This window comes from Scatophagus argus, chromosome 17, assembly GCF_020382885.2.
Source record: "Scatophagus argus isolate fScaArg1 chromosome 17, fScaArg1.pri, whole genome shotgun sequence".
Lineage (NCBI taxonomy): Eukaryota > Metazoa > Chordata > Actinopteri > Scatophagidae > Scatophagus > Scatophagus argus.
In genome coordinates this window covers 12,186,598-12,201,922 of record NC_058509.1, presented here as the reverse complement: position 1 = coordinate 12,201,922, position 15,325 = coordinate 12,186,598, and the positions used below count along the sequence as shown (strand labels likewise).

The following is a 15,325-nucleotide window of genomic DNA, read 5'->3' as shown; positions in this document are numbered from 1 at the left end:
CATCCATGCACATGTGGCTTGAAACCTGGAGCCAGAAAGGGCAACTTTTCAGCCTAGATGAGCGTTAAGTCTTTGATAAACCTCTATGTTACGTCTTGTTGCACTGTAGTATGGCCAAGAAGCAAACAAAGTGAGAAGAATGGAAGAACTATGAAACAGAGAGAAACCAACAAATTAAACCTACAAATACTAAAAGAATCACAAACCACAAAATTTTTGAATAAGAGTTTATTAAAGTAAAAATGACATGTGCTGCTGTAAAGTATTACAGTTTGTATTACAGATCGTGGTTTGAAACAGAGCAAAACTTACAGATGGTACCACATTCTTGATCTCACTAAGGCTTTTTTGTCTGCTGTCAGAACATCTCTTCTTTATAAAACGCAGCCAAGGCATCATAGAAAAATCCTGCAAAAATCCTTCAAATGATGGTTCTTTTATTGTAACCATGAGTACATTTGAGCTCCTAGTGAGAATTTCTCTGCATGACTTGATTAGAGTTCAGGACCTTTTCCCAGTATCCAAGTTTTGTCCTATATAGCCTGATCATAGTCTGTTTGAACAAAGATTACTTCAAAATAACCTCTCAGGCTCGGTCTGCGTCTCGCTGACAAGACTGTTAAAATATTTACAGCACGAGTGAGAGCATGCACATGTGAAACAACACATTCAACGGCTTCAAGTTTGGAAAAATACTGCAATTTATCAGTTAATGTGCAGTTTCATGAATGTTCACAGGTCCTTTCATGACAAGGTGAGAGATTTGTCACAGATCTTTTCTGCTCATACACACACACACAAACACACACACACACATTTTCCTTATGAACAGTTTCTCTGCTTTCAGTATGCAGAAACACAACATTACACATATGCTCCTCAGAAAAATGCTTCCTTTTTTACACATTCCCCACTTCTGTCTCCATCTCCCTGTGTGTGTGTGTGTGTGTGTGTGTGTGTGCAGCTGCTGTGTAAGCCACTGAGCGGCAGTGTTGCCCCACAGTCCGACATGTGCACTGCTACTGTACACACACATGAGACCCTCTGGCACTTTGTAGTCGCTGATCTGCATCTTCATCAGCATTCACTGTGTGTGTCATCTGAGGGAATGCGTGTGCTGATTCAACAGGATGCTGTGATAATTGATATTGTTATCATGTAGAAATCTGGATGATCTCTGATGGTCTCAGGCATTATTTAAAGCTTTGCGGGGGATGAAGATGAGAGCTGGGATAGTGCACAGGTGTGTGTGTGTGTGTGTGTGTGTGTGTGTGTGTAGGATGGATAATATATGGTGTGCAGTTAAAGCTTTGCTTGGTTGATGAGATGATATATCTGCATATTTGCATACTGCATGTGTGTTAGTGTGAGCCTGTGTGTGCGTGTGTGAAGACTACTTGAGTGCAATTCCTGTTGGCAACTTCATTACTGCCTCTTTAAGTAAGCCTACAAAGTATTTTTGCTGACCCAAAACAGATGTCATTTTCTCTCACTTACTCCCACTCTGCCCTCCCTTCTGTCTCTGATATACCCCCACCCACCCACATACACAGCACACACACTGCACACACACACACACAACACACACACACACGTCTCCTGAGATGCCTTCAGATGAAGGATTTTATAATTAGCTGGATACCCACGTAGCACAGTGAATTGCCTGCATTTCTCACACAGAACCCAATTGGATTTTTAATCATTTCTGACAAAAAGTTGATTCATCTGGTTATTTACTTTCAGCAGCCAAGAAGTGGCCCTGCATAATCTAAAATGCAGTCCATAATGATCAATACAACTTGGATATTCTGAGTTCATGTATCTGTTGTTCATCCTCAACAGACACAAAAACTCTGATGGTTTTCGAGATTGAAAATGACGTTTCTTGATGCGTTTTACTCTCCAGAATATTAAGAGACCCCGACTCACTGTCTGTCCCTCTCTCTTTCTCTCTCTTTGTGCTGTTGCTTTTGTGTGAGTCAGACTAAATGACTTCTATTCAGGAGTGAGAAATGTCACCACTTTGGCTGTAAGGCGTGGGTGTGTGTACTTTTTGAGAAACAACATTGTAAAGGGTCTTTTCACCCAAATCACAAAAAGATATCTTCTCACTCACACATACTGGCATCCTGCCATGCAAATATATTTGGTCTTACTTGACTGGATTCAGTCCAGTGTTATTTGTTGGTGCTTAGAGCTACAAAACAAAATTCTATTCATTCTTTTGTATCAGAGGTGTGACAGAAGCCTGGGCAGCACATATCTCTAAATCTCAATAAATACAACCATGTGCTGAGACAGATACCACTATGATTTTTATTTAAGTCTAAGTCTGGTGATATTCTTCTTCCAGGATTTCAAAAAAGTAGCAATGCTGTCTAAACTAGTTTAGAAATAACTGAGCTATTTCAAAAACAAAAAGAAGAAGAAGAAGCATATAGTGATGCTTTTTTGAAAATATGAGAGACAGACAGGGAAGTTGGAAGGTATTGACACACACACACACACACACACACACACACACACACACACACACAGATAATGTCACAGATTAACCTGCTCCCTGAGTGCTGAAGGTCAGATGAGAAGAGAAGTTAACTGCTCACAAATTCAACCTTCTTCCCTCCCTTCTCCTCTCCTGCTTCTTCTCTTTAGCTCCTGTCATTTCATTTTTCACCTGAGGTAACATCCCTCCCTCTCTCTCTCTCTCTCTCTCTCTCTCTCTCTCTCTCCCTCCCTCCCTCCCTCTCTCTCACTTTTTACCCCCCACCTTCAGCCTCCTCCCTTGGCTTCCATATTGATTTACTCAATATCCCGCGGTCACATTCTTGTGGCGAAGGTTTCCGGCTGAAAACCGCTGACATTTACCTCCCAGTTACAACACGGCTCATTTAAACCCCAGAAAATAGTGCACGCTTTTATGGTACATACTAAAAGGAAATGAATGAAAATGAAAGCTAAAAGGATGGTAATATTGCAGACATTTTGAACACCAAGTGCTGTAATGATCCCTTTGCTATCCTACTGTTATGCCAGCTCTACTTTCCCTTTGGTCCCATTGCTAACATGGAAAAGTCTCAGATTCAAGGTAGGTTTTAATTGGTGGGAAAAATAGAGAGATGTTGAAAAGCAATGGGAAAGACTGCTTTTGTTATGTTAGAAAATTACAGGCACAGGACACACACACACACACACACAAAACATATCTGAGGGCAGGATGGGAACACCTGTGGAGAGGAAGGTGGGGACCCAAAGGCTGCACCCTGCTCTCACTCAGTGGTGCTGGAAGGAAGGAACCCAAATTTATCACTGTGGGAGGGGCAGGAATCACACACATTGCACATACACACACTCATGAGACGCAGGTGTGCACAACTGGGAGGGGCTTGCCACAGCAGGACAAACCAGCAGTGAGGCTTAGAGGGATGTGTGGTGATGATAATTGCAGTTCTTGCCCCCATTTAAATGCCTCTTACAGGATTAAATTATAGGAGAAAACATAAATACAACCATCTATACTGAGGGATCACATAGGGAGGGATCAGTTCATGGAAGGTAATGCATGCAGTCATGCAATTATTTTCTCTCAGAAAAATGTGCCATGAGCAAAACAAAACATTATGCAACACGTGACACACAGAAGAAAAATCAACTCACAAATAACTCTATTATAAACTCCAAATGTCACTCAGGCGCCTGTTTGCAGACAGTGACTGTATTCAGACTAATATAAATAACTTAATGTTCTCTGTCCTGTGAAAAGATTAATTCATTTATTCATTTCTCTCGTTAATTGACTCGAGAGCTTACATAAACACATTATAATAGCAATGCCTGCTAATGCTGAAGTCAGTGTGAAATTGCATTAACGTTCTCTCGTTCCTGTCTTCTCTCCTGTTCAGTGACTCGCTCCCGTCACTGTAGGATGGATGGATGTCTGACCGAGGGAGTTAATGTGTTCAAGAGCCAGCTGTCCCTCAAATAACACACTCAATAATTCATATTGCAAGAAATACACCACACACAAACACACACACACACACGTACTGATCTCTACGTATGTGTGTGTGTGTGTGTTTGCTGAGATGCAGGACAGTTCAACACTTTTTGTGTAAACTCGGCAAGGAAGTGGCAACGTAAGTGCTGACCAGTCTTGGGCAGAATCTTTGCTTGCTAAGGAGGCAGTAAATGAATGTGTGTGTGTGTGTGTCCTCCTTACTAATGAAAATCAGATCTCCCATGTGTTGAGCCAGCAGAAGCGCAGTAGATCCATCATGTCAGAACAGGGTCAAACTCACAGGCCGACCTTCACTCAGACACTCCAAGTAATTTCCCCAAAAGGTTTCGATTCAGCCAAAACTCAGCTAGCTCTTTAATTAGCAAATGCAAATGGACTCAGGGATCAGATATCAGAGAGTGTCACAGACAAGAAGGAAGGTAGGTGGCGGTTGGTGCAAACTTTTAGATAGCCCACCTAGGTTTGCAAACTTGTGTGTTTCCTGCTGAGTGGTGACACAGGGAGGCCTGTGTGGGCATGTTGTCTTTAAATTGCTTCTTGCTCGCTTCCACAGCTCAACAACTCATCTACCGTTTTTTTGGTGTTTTCGGGTCCAGTTGACTTTCAAGTCTTGTCAGAGCAAGTCTGTCGTCAAGTCCTAGTCAGGATGGTGATAATCAATTACCCCGAAGAGCAGGGATACATTCTAAGTCAAAGTAAGGCTTTCAGATGGAAAACAACATAGCAAGAAGACGCCTAACGTGACTGATAGGTGGAACTAAAGTCATCTCTTCAGGGTCGATAAGCATGCACAAAGCATCACACCAATAACACAGAGGACACTAGAAATGAAATGATAACTATGTATATAATGTTTCCATTACCTCAGTGCATGCTGGGAAGCCATCAGACACACCCACTCCTGATGTGCTACATGACACTGAGGCTACAGTTTAGCTGCAGTTTGGATGCGGCTCAACTGAACCTGTAATGTCCAGTTTAGTGCGCAGTAGCATATTTAGCCCCTGAAACATCTGGTTTATCTGGACAGACTCACAAACCGCAGTTAAAACAGAAGGCAGCATATTCTGTGTGAATGTAGTCATGTTGCCTTATGGCCCTGACATTAGTCTGTTAGAGCAATGTAGTCCAGTAAACCAGTGGTTCCACTCTAACAATCAATACCGAAGCATACATAATCACAGCCTAAAGATACTCTCCTTGAATTCCTTGTTTCCATCTGGAGTCGGATCATTACTTCACTGGGTGGATCCCTGCGTTGAAAACCGACTGACTCTCGCACGCACTCACACACCAGGCTGCAGTTCATCGTCTTTTCTTTCTGCTCTGCTGATTTAACAGGCACACACAGACATACACACACCTCCCTCCCCATTCTGGCTTCCTCACCCTTTCTCCCCTCTCTGCTCTGCTCTCCTCTCCTCCACCCCCACAAGAGCCTGATGATGTGCCTGCTCCATAGAGCAGGACTTTCAAACGATATCATTACCATTTCAAAGAACCTGCTGCTGCCTTATGGACCTACGAGCTGTGGCATGTTATAAGCAGGACGTTGTTTGCCACAAACTGAATCATAACTTTACACCTTTTTTTTTTTTTAAATGACAAGCAACTAGTGTATGGTACACATTTTCTGAGTCTGTCAGTTGTGTTTTGGTTAATGAGGAAAAAAGAGGCATCAGTACTGTGCGTGTGTGTCCGCTGTTGTTGCATGGTGCCCTGTGAAGCCTCGCGGCCACTTGTCAGCGTATGAAACAAAAGCCTCATTTTTGCTTGTCAATTACATGGCAGATATAGTGCAGAGGCTGACAAAGAGAAGCATTGTATCACAAGCAGGCCTCTGAGGATAGATTTACCCAAAACTGGAGTTGAACACTTTGGAGGACATGATTCTCGTTTGATTATTTATTGCCCGAGAAGGTGAGGAAGAGGTCCACACAGTGCAGGGGAGGGGAACTGGCAGCACCCCAGCTTGAGATTTTCTCATTTAAATACTGATGAACACACACACAGACACAGACTGAAGCGCTCAGCGGTTCCTGCTGCAACATTTATGTCTTTATTTATCCTCTTATGCACAAATGTCAACCTTTGTCATCCTCCATCCCTGCCTCTTTTTTTCCTACCCCTTTAGTCAGCCTCCACACATTCACCAACTCATTTCTCCCACCCTGCTTGTTTCTACTCCTTTGTATTTGCTTCCATGCCTCCTACCCCATTCGCTGCTCCACCTTGAGCTGCATACCCTTTCCCTCCTGCACTCCCCTTACTTTCACCCTTGCCTCGCTTCCTGCATCTTCCAATCCTGCACAGATATTGCACATTTTTCCACAATATCTGCCTCTCCTTTGTTAAATTTCATTGTCTTTTTTTCTCCCTCTGTTTGCTTGGGGATCCTCCAGTGACATCATCACTCCTACAGTTACCATGGTTTCAGGGGAAAGGGACGGTAATAACTGTATAACTGTTAGGATCAAACAGACTGGCTTGGTGCTGTTGTATCTCACACACACAATAAAGTGAGAGTGGCTCAAGGCATTTAAAGGAATTTCTCTTTATTACAGGATCCAGATATATTTTGTGTGTTTAAGTGGAAATGTGACGTGTGTGCGGTCAGGTCAGTGTTAATGATGGATCTGTATGAATGAACACGTCGTCGTCGTACAGGTCTTCGTCCAGGTCACCTTCCTCTTCAGTGAAGTGGGTAGGGAAAGGAGGGTTGAGCAGGGTGGACTGCCTGGTTGGGAGTGCAGTATCTCTCACCTGGAACACACACAAGCACACACACACACACACTTCATGGACAGCTGAAAACATGAAGTTACTGCTGAAACAATTCTTTGAAAACTGTTACTGTTAGTCACTTATCAAGCAAAACAGGAACTGTGACCTTGAGCAGTGAAAAATATGTTATTTTCTAAAACGTTTTAAGATCAGATCAATCGAACATCCAACATACATGAAGTTAAAGCTTAATTCAGATAAACATGAGGGATTTAAAGGAAAACTAGGTATGCACGTAATCAAGCACACTTGGTACCAGCCTCACCGATTTTCATTCAACTCTCTTTATTTCCTAGTGCTGCTGCTGCTTCACATTAAAACTATTCAACAGGCAAAACATTATGTGGCTTTGAAGGTATGCTATGCAGGATTTTCCTGGAAAAAAACATACATTATAGACTCATAAATGTAATTGCTCTCAACACTTAAGTTCCATTAGAAGTGAATGAAGGTATCAATATCTGCAGAGAGCTCGCCCTTTGCCCGTATTCTCTTGGTATTTTGCTGTGTTGGGGAATTATTAATGCCTTTCACACAATCACACAAGTTCGTTTGGCTGCACAGTGAACAGATACACAAGAAGCTCTTCTCTTGAAAGTAGTTGCTATAGGAGTGTTTGCTGTAAACCAAACTTCACTCCCGAGGACTCAATCTGAGTCAATCATAAGCAATATCGGGGGAAACTACTAATAAAATAATGCAGGTAACATTTTATTGAAACAGTATTTAGGTTGGCAAAATCAGTATCTGTTTAACCTTCCCATATGAATTTATTCACTCAACATTTTTCCCGCTGGTCACAGGGGAATCTTGACCTTCAGTCTGACAACCTCTAGGCCTAAATAATTAATCAGCTAAACATAAAACAATACTCAACTATCAATCAATCAGTTAAAATTTTGATTAGGTGCAGCCCTGTTCTTGATAAAACATGGTTGTTCCTCATTTACATAAGGGACATTAGGGCTGCACATAGTAATAAAAACAAACAAAATTGAACAAACGTTATTAACCTGCATGTGTCCCCTGAGGGTAATATAATCTGAAGAGGAACCAGATGTGTGTGTGTGTGTGTGTAAGACAGCTGACCTGGGTGAAATGCAATGCACATTTGTATTCATTATTGCTCGTCTGCAAACAAATAATAATGTGTGTGTGTGTGTGTGTGTGTGTGTGTCTGCGTGCACACACACACACACACAGTGAACACAACACAGTGTGTATGGAGATGGATGCTGTGGATATTACTAACATCATTGAGGAATGCCCTCCCACTCCATCATAGAAAACACACACACAAACAGATACAACATATGCACACTGCTGGACAAGCATAGCGTCAATGAAGATGGATCACAGTGTCTCACAGGTGTGACAGCGTTATACGGGGGCAAGGTCACTGGTCCCTGTCAAATAACTAAGCATGCTGGGGGTTGACCTTCGACTCACTTCAGTCCTGAGTGTGTGTGTGTGTGTGTGCGTATGATTATTTTTACCTTCAGTAAGCAGTTCCTGTGGCCGGGGACAGAGCCGTTAACATACAGCACATTATACTTGGTATTGACCCTCCATATCTGGAAGACAGCGACAGACAGAGACAGGGAGCGAGCGAGAAAGAGAGAGCGAGAGAGAGCGAGAGAGAGAGAGAGAGAGAGAGAGAGAGAGAGAGAGCAGACATATGAGAGAATATTGAACTGATATTGCAGTCAAGGACAAACAAGTTCAAAACCACATCCATGTGTGTGTTTGTCAGAGTGTGTCCTTGCAAGTGCGCATACCTTCAGTCCATAAGCCGTGACGTATGTGTTACCCATCCTGCCGGGCATCTTTTTTCCTTTGAAAACTTTGGCTGGATCCTAGACGCAGATGATGAACGACACACACGCTCACATTGCTGGATTATGAGAAGCCAACTGCTCATGTCTGGCATGGGGATAAAATTTTTCATTGCATGCGTGTCTGCGTGTGTGTGTGTGTTACCCCTCCAGGTCCAGAAGCTCCTGGTCTGCGATGAGTTTTGGTTTGACCGTGGCTGGCCGGCTGCCCGCTGAACCCCCATCGCTTCATTACGCCTTGAAAGCCCTTACCAATGCTACACACAAACACAACAAAGATGATTCATGTTTGCTCACCCTTGTTTTCAGATTAGGATGGTTATAAAAAAGACAGAGAGAGAACGAGAGAGAGGTTTGCACTTTCTTGCAAAGTCAATAACTTAACTATCATCAAAATGTGATGCTGGAGCTGATAGAGACCAAGAAGTAGAAAAGCAAGCCAAGGAGAGAGAACATCGATGAGGACAGAAAGTTGGCAGAGCAGAACTTACGTTTTGGCTGTGACGTCCACATACTGGCCAGGACGAAAATGTGCGGCATACAGAGGAGTGCCTGCACACACCACAAACAAGATCATCATTAAATCATCACTAAACGGGCAGAGCACTTCCTCTGCTGGCCACCATAAAATATTAGAATCCAGCACGCGATACATTCAGTTTTATGAATGAGTTCTGCTTTAATTGTAAACTAATAAGACGTGTGTGTGTGTGTGTGCATACCTGGCTTGATGAGGGCATTGTCGGAGATTTTAAATGTGGCGATTTTCTGTTTCGGAGGCACTCCAGCATTCCTGAACACCTCAATTTTCTTCTCAGACCTCTGTCAGGCAGAGTGATGGGAAGACAGAAGAATATACAATGATGAAAGGAGGGATCTAAACTGGTAAAGTACAAGCAGTGAGCAGCATTTGGACTTTGGCATTTCAAAATTAATCGTAGGCCTGTTATGACTGTACAGAAGCCAAACACACACACACACACACACGCACACTTGGCAGCCAGTGTCTCTGACATTTGTTTCACTCGACTCACTCTCATCTCAGCCCCTACAGTCACTCCAAACTCTCTTTCTCTCTCTCGCGCTCTCCCCCCTTCTGTTGACTGAAAAGCGGTCTGCCAAAGCTTCACATTCCCAACAAACTCTGCCTGTGGTTGCATGAGGGGCGGATTCAAATAAACTTCACGTTTGACAAGTGAAACCCTGAGATGGGCCCATCAAGCATCAACAAGGATGAAAAAAACCAAGGTGCGATTTATTCATCCTTTTGCTTTTATATAGTAAAAAGGTGGATGTAACATTTAAAGGACAAATCCCTCGTCATGCATACTAACAGGTGATTTAAAAAAAACTGCTTCAAAGATTTCTACCTTTTCGCTGAAGGTAGTTTAAGTTCAGAAAAAGCTGAGGAGTCACTGAAGTCCTGTCTGTCACCGCATGTTTCGTTTTTTTGTGTTATAGAGTTCTGATATGCAGTCTGAGTTTATTACGAGCATGAAAGACCCTTTTTAAATAAGCGTGCCTGTCATTGTTAGTGGGACATGGAAGCAATGAAATCTACTGGTTCCCATTTATTTAGACACCTAAGATGGAATACCGTTACTGATGGTTAGTGGGTGAGTATAATTTCCTGACTATGGGTCTGTATTCATAAAAGGTCTCAGAACTGGAAGGTCTGATATGAGCTCAATGCTTCAGGGAAATTACACAATTCAGTTATGTTTCCATAAAGCTGTCACAATGATTTGATTTTTTTGCATGATGATGAAACACAGCCTAAACTATAAAAAGATCAGAAACAAGTTACTGGCAGATGAGTTGTGGGTGCTCTGTGGTATGATAAGATATCATATTCTAAAACATTAATACAGCACATCATCATTTTCAGCCCTGTTTGTGATTGATGTAATTGCAATTGAATGTTAAGAAACCGTTTAAAGTTTTGAGGTTATTATGGCATGGACTATTCAATACATCATTTACTTTTTAACAAAAGGTGTGTTATATTTTTTGTGTAGTAAAGGAGACAAAGTAAGTAATACAATCTGATGAATTCAGAAGCAACTAAATGTACTATTGCTGAAATTATCACACTCAGAGGGTTTGCTGCTACAGCCTTACTTAGTGTGGCAATCCAACCAGTAACTAATTTGCTATTCCCTACCCACCTAAAAAATACATCAAAAACAGTGTCAGGTACTTAAAAGACCAACTTATTTTCATGTTTACCCTAATCAGCCCATTTGTTCGGGCCTCTCGTGGCATAACAAAGCAGTGTGTTTATTATCCCGGGCTCATTACTTTTCACAGTATAATCTAAGTAATATTTTTGTTTTTCTAAATTCCTAAATCCTTTTATACCTGCAGTAACAGATGTTTTGCCTATACTTGATCTCCAACAACTTCTGAGGGAAATATCTGGCATTTTAGTTGCTAACTGTTCCACTATGGATGTACTGTCTGTCTGCTGTTTGGTGCTGTGCAGGTAGTGTACAGCAGGGATATTGGGGCTTCTTCATCTAAAATGATGCTATGATTATGGTAAGAGTGAACCAAAGAGTAAAGTTGCAGGCATAACAGCTAAACAATGTGCTAAAATTTGCCATAAGGCTCGGTAAAGCCTATTCGGGTGACAGTTCTTTGCAGGATCATAACTTTGAGCGACTTCATTCATTGCTTTCACACTGCCTTTTGACACTTTGCAATTACAACAATACAGATTATCGCCACTTGATAGAAAACAAATAATGATAACAGAGTGTGAAAAACTGGATCAAACCTCAGCTTTAAAAACAGCAGTTACATTTTCAACAAAAATCATTAATGTCAACACATCCACTTTTGATGCTGGGGTAAAAACCTGACACATGGCATATTAAGTACTGTTTCTTACATGGAATGGCGATACGTTTTTCCCTCCTACCACAAGGGCCGCGGTGTGACCATCATATTCTTCCTTGGACAGGTACTTTACTACATGGCAGTCCTGCACCTGAAAACAACAAAAGAAATTTAAAAAAAAAAAAAAAAAAAAAAAGAGGGTAGATTAACAATAGTTACGGTCTGATTCTAGTTTTCATTGTTTCACTTTCACTCATTTCATCCTGATCTGCAAAATAAACAAATATGCAATTTTTATGAATATCCCTGGTTTTAAGTATTTTAACATGGTGCCACCAGCTAACTCACAAGACACTTAATACACTTTGGCCAATTACAATCAAACAACTTATCTGCCATTTTGCATTGCATTTGCATCGCAATACATTGCAATAAAAACAGAAGAGCTGGACAGAATAGGAACAAATATCCCACAAAAGTCTGAAGTTGTTTTTGAAGCAACTTCAAATATCTACACAGTATTTATTGGCTGCGTGATTTCATACTTTTAGCGTCACTGCAGATAACACATGTACCAAAATACCAAAGTGGTGGGAGTACTTTCAGCCTGAGAAAGTAACTTTAAATATTCCACTTTTCGAGCACAGATCGTGCCTGAATCACTTGAAAACAGAAAAAACTGACTAAACGTGACAAAAGTGAATCAGCACATTAAGTTTCTGCATGGCTTTGAATCAGACATTAACAGTCTGACGTTTAAAACTGACATTTTAATGAAATTCAAATAAGTTTGTTATGCAATGCAGAGCACAGTGAACACACGGCCACAGCTTGCTTTCAATTTACTTTACGGACACAGTGGTCAATGTGATTAAAACGTGATCTGAATAAGCATAACACCAAATATCTCCTGTTTGCACCTCTGTGAAGGAGGGGAAACTAAGCTAAGGAATGCTGAGGCTTTCTGAATGCATAATCAAGGCCTGCAGGTGTTCAATATCTGCTATCTTCACCCACTCTCCAGAGAACAATCCAATTTATCTGACTTCTTTTCTGACCTGTTGGTCATGCCATTATGGATGACAATCATATGCGTGTATGATTCCTGAATTGATGATTGATTCCTGATGAAGAAAGCCTGCAGCTGTTTTTGTACTGGAACACAACAGAAAAATCCACAGTTGTTTGAACGTGTGTGTCTGCCTGGTACCTGTAACATGGTGACAACATGTCTTTCTCCTGTTTTCGTCCAGATAGGAGCCATCCCCAACTTTACGGCTATTAATCCAACTCTTCGGCTACCTGGGAAGAGGAACAGATGAAAAGACGATTTAAGTGTGATCCAACACAAAGACTCATGGTGTATGCAGCTTTGATTAATCATGGCACCCACCCTCTGTCCACTCATGTCGCTCCCATGGCTCATCTTTGAGTGGGTTGAGCTTTTCAGCTGTTTGTCTTCTGTATTCTTCTGCCATACTCTTCCTCATGTACTCCTGGTTATCCTCTGTGAGGTGTTCCTCAAACCAGGTTGTGGTCTTTACTGTCCTAATGCAACTCGCCATATGGGCAGGGCTGCAAGAAAAAGAAATGTATGTAAATAGCTGCAATTATTTACCAGGAAGGCCATCAATATTGTCCAGGGTTAGACAAATAATGGCCAGATTCATACTCTCGACAGTGCCCAGTCAACAGTAATACATACACTGCTCACACACTTGTTTATTTTAGAGCTGAAACTAACAGCTACTTTGCAATGTTGAGGAATGTTCACAGATAATCTTTGTTAATTTTTTTTGTCTTATTTTGTTTGACAAACAGCCCCTGACAAACATATAACGTTTACAATAACATCAACAGAGATAACCAACAAATTCTTCCCATTTGAGAAGACGACATGGCACTTTTGCTGAATGAACTTCACTTAATTTTGACAAAGTGATTAAATGACAGCTAAAACCAATGGTCCTTAATTTTCTGAGTATCATTATTGCAGCATTATTTATGTAGTCACTGTATAACTTCTGCTAAAATTCGCTTTGCTGCGTCAGATCTCATGCTTCTGCTTGAGCACGTCTCTACTTATCAGTCTGTTGCTGCAGAGTCACAATGTACTTCCCGATGACTAACAAGCAGGCCAACACATTCACACGGACAGTTTGGACACTTTAAGCGCATAAATGTCACCGCGTAATTACGAGTAAAAAACGCAGACAAAAAAAGTTACAGGGGACTGAATGAACCTTGGTGACAAAGGCTACCCACATCAGCTTGCAGATGGCTATAAATCCGTTATGCAAAAACTGTACTGGCTAAAGCTGTGTGCGGGCTAACGTTTCATGATGAAAACACAACTAGACAACACTACATATATACCGTGACGATATACCAAACGGCAAATACAAATATATACATAAAACGTAGGAAATATTTGTAATTAATTACTTTAACTATCGACTACAAATCAGAGGCACTTCGGCCAGGTTAGAAGTTATTTTTAAAAGAGAATATGATGACATTTGCTAATCTGTTGTTAAGTTACAGGCTCCAGGAAAACGACAGGACAGCACCGAATTTACCTGCAAAAACTATATCGTTATTTCGCCAAACAAAATAACAAAGTGGATTAGCCAAGCAATACGTTGAGTTACATTAGCACAGCCAATAGCCAGTTAGCAGTAACATTAGCTACCTTTCAGTTGCTGCTCGGAGAGAAACGAGTCGAGTTCCCCGCTGAAGAAACCGACAGCTCCACGCTGCCATTGCGCTCTTTTATGTACACACTTACTCATAAATATAAAAAAAAACACACACGCTAGAAGGGCATGGGAGCTACAACACACGCACAGCCATGCTTTCTTTTTCGTTCTGTTCTAAATGTCACCCTGGAAACTTCCGGTACCTGACCAAAATAGTTCCGCAGCACTAAGGCCCATGCCGAAGGTTCCGCACAACCAGCGGTTATAGTTTTTAGCAAATATCTTGGGACCTTGCTAAATTGTTAAATCTAATACTATTATACTATTATAAATACATCTTTATATGAAACTTAATGTTGCTGACGCCTTGGTACAAATAACTCAACACGAAACGAAAAAAATGGTGAGTTTCAAAGTGCATTCTTGACCTTGAGAATAGTGAATAACAAAAAAGTTTCCCTTAAGGTCCACTTAGATCAACGGATGGGTGTGGCCAGTTGTCATGGAAACGCTTTTGTTTACATTTCCGAGCAGGATAGCGCTTACTATGTATGTACTTCTAGTGATTTGGTTATTGTAGATTTAAACAAATTCCACTAATTTCTTACTTCCCTTGATATCTCCTGAAGTATAGAAATATATTGTAGGCCTCACTGTCACTTTAACTAAACATAAAATATAGCTCCAGAGAATTATATTAGGTTTAAATAACAGGAGAGAATTAAATTGTGTGAAGGGTACAGTTTTGCTCTTTTTAAATGGTTTCTCCCAGCCTTCCTCTCAGTCTCTCAGCGTATCTCTTCTGATGTGGGTGGTCTCTGAAAGAGATATCAGGAGGCTCATGTGCTGAATACTGATCTGACTGTCGGAGACTGAGGCACGTATGGAGTATGCTCTCAGGACAACGAAACTTTGGTTGTCCTAATTAATTATATGGAGATTAGTGAAATAATTTATTCTTGAATCTTGATTTCTTTCCAGGAAATGTAGAAAGCGTGAAAGAGAGATGTAGTGAATGAAGGTGTCTGTGAGCTGACAGTGTTATTTGCATGAAGGGGATGTGCGTGGCAGCTTGAAGTATTGTATTGTGCTCGTTCATTCAGCAATAAGGCAGGACTGGCCAAGACAGAGAGACAGAGGGAGATGTG

At 41.3% G+C, this 15,325-nt stretch overlaps 1 protein-coding gene across 1 annotated transcript; it reads right to left on the bottom strand.

Moving 5' to 3' along the window:
- Positions 1–6,556: 6,556 nt before the first annotated feature.
- Positions 6,557–14,405, bottom strand: mrpl3 (mitochondrial ribosomal protein L3). The gene is made up of 10 exons (XM_046418314.1): positions 14,171–14,405; positions 12,872–13,053; positions 12,689–12,780; positions 11,531–11,629; positions 9,360–9,459; positions 9,129–9,189; positions 8,783–8,894; positions 8,581–8,658; positions 8,299–8,376; positions 6,557–6,781 (listed from the first exon to the last, which is right to left on the bottom strand). Exons 1-10 carry the CDS (start codon positions 14,239–14,241, stop codon positions 6,632–6,634), a joined length of 1,023 nt encoding a protein of 340 aa, XP_046274270.1. The 5' UTR covers positions 14,242–14,405; the 3' UTR covers positions 6,557–6,631.
- Between the last annotated feature and the right edge of the window lie 920 nt (positions 14,406–15,325).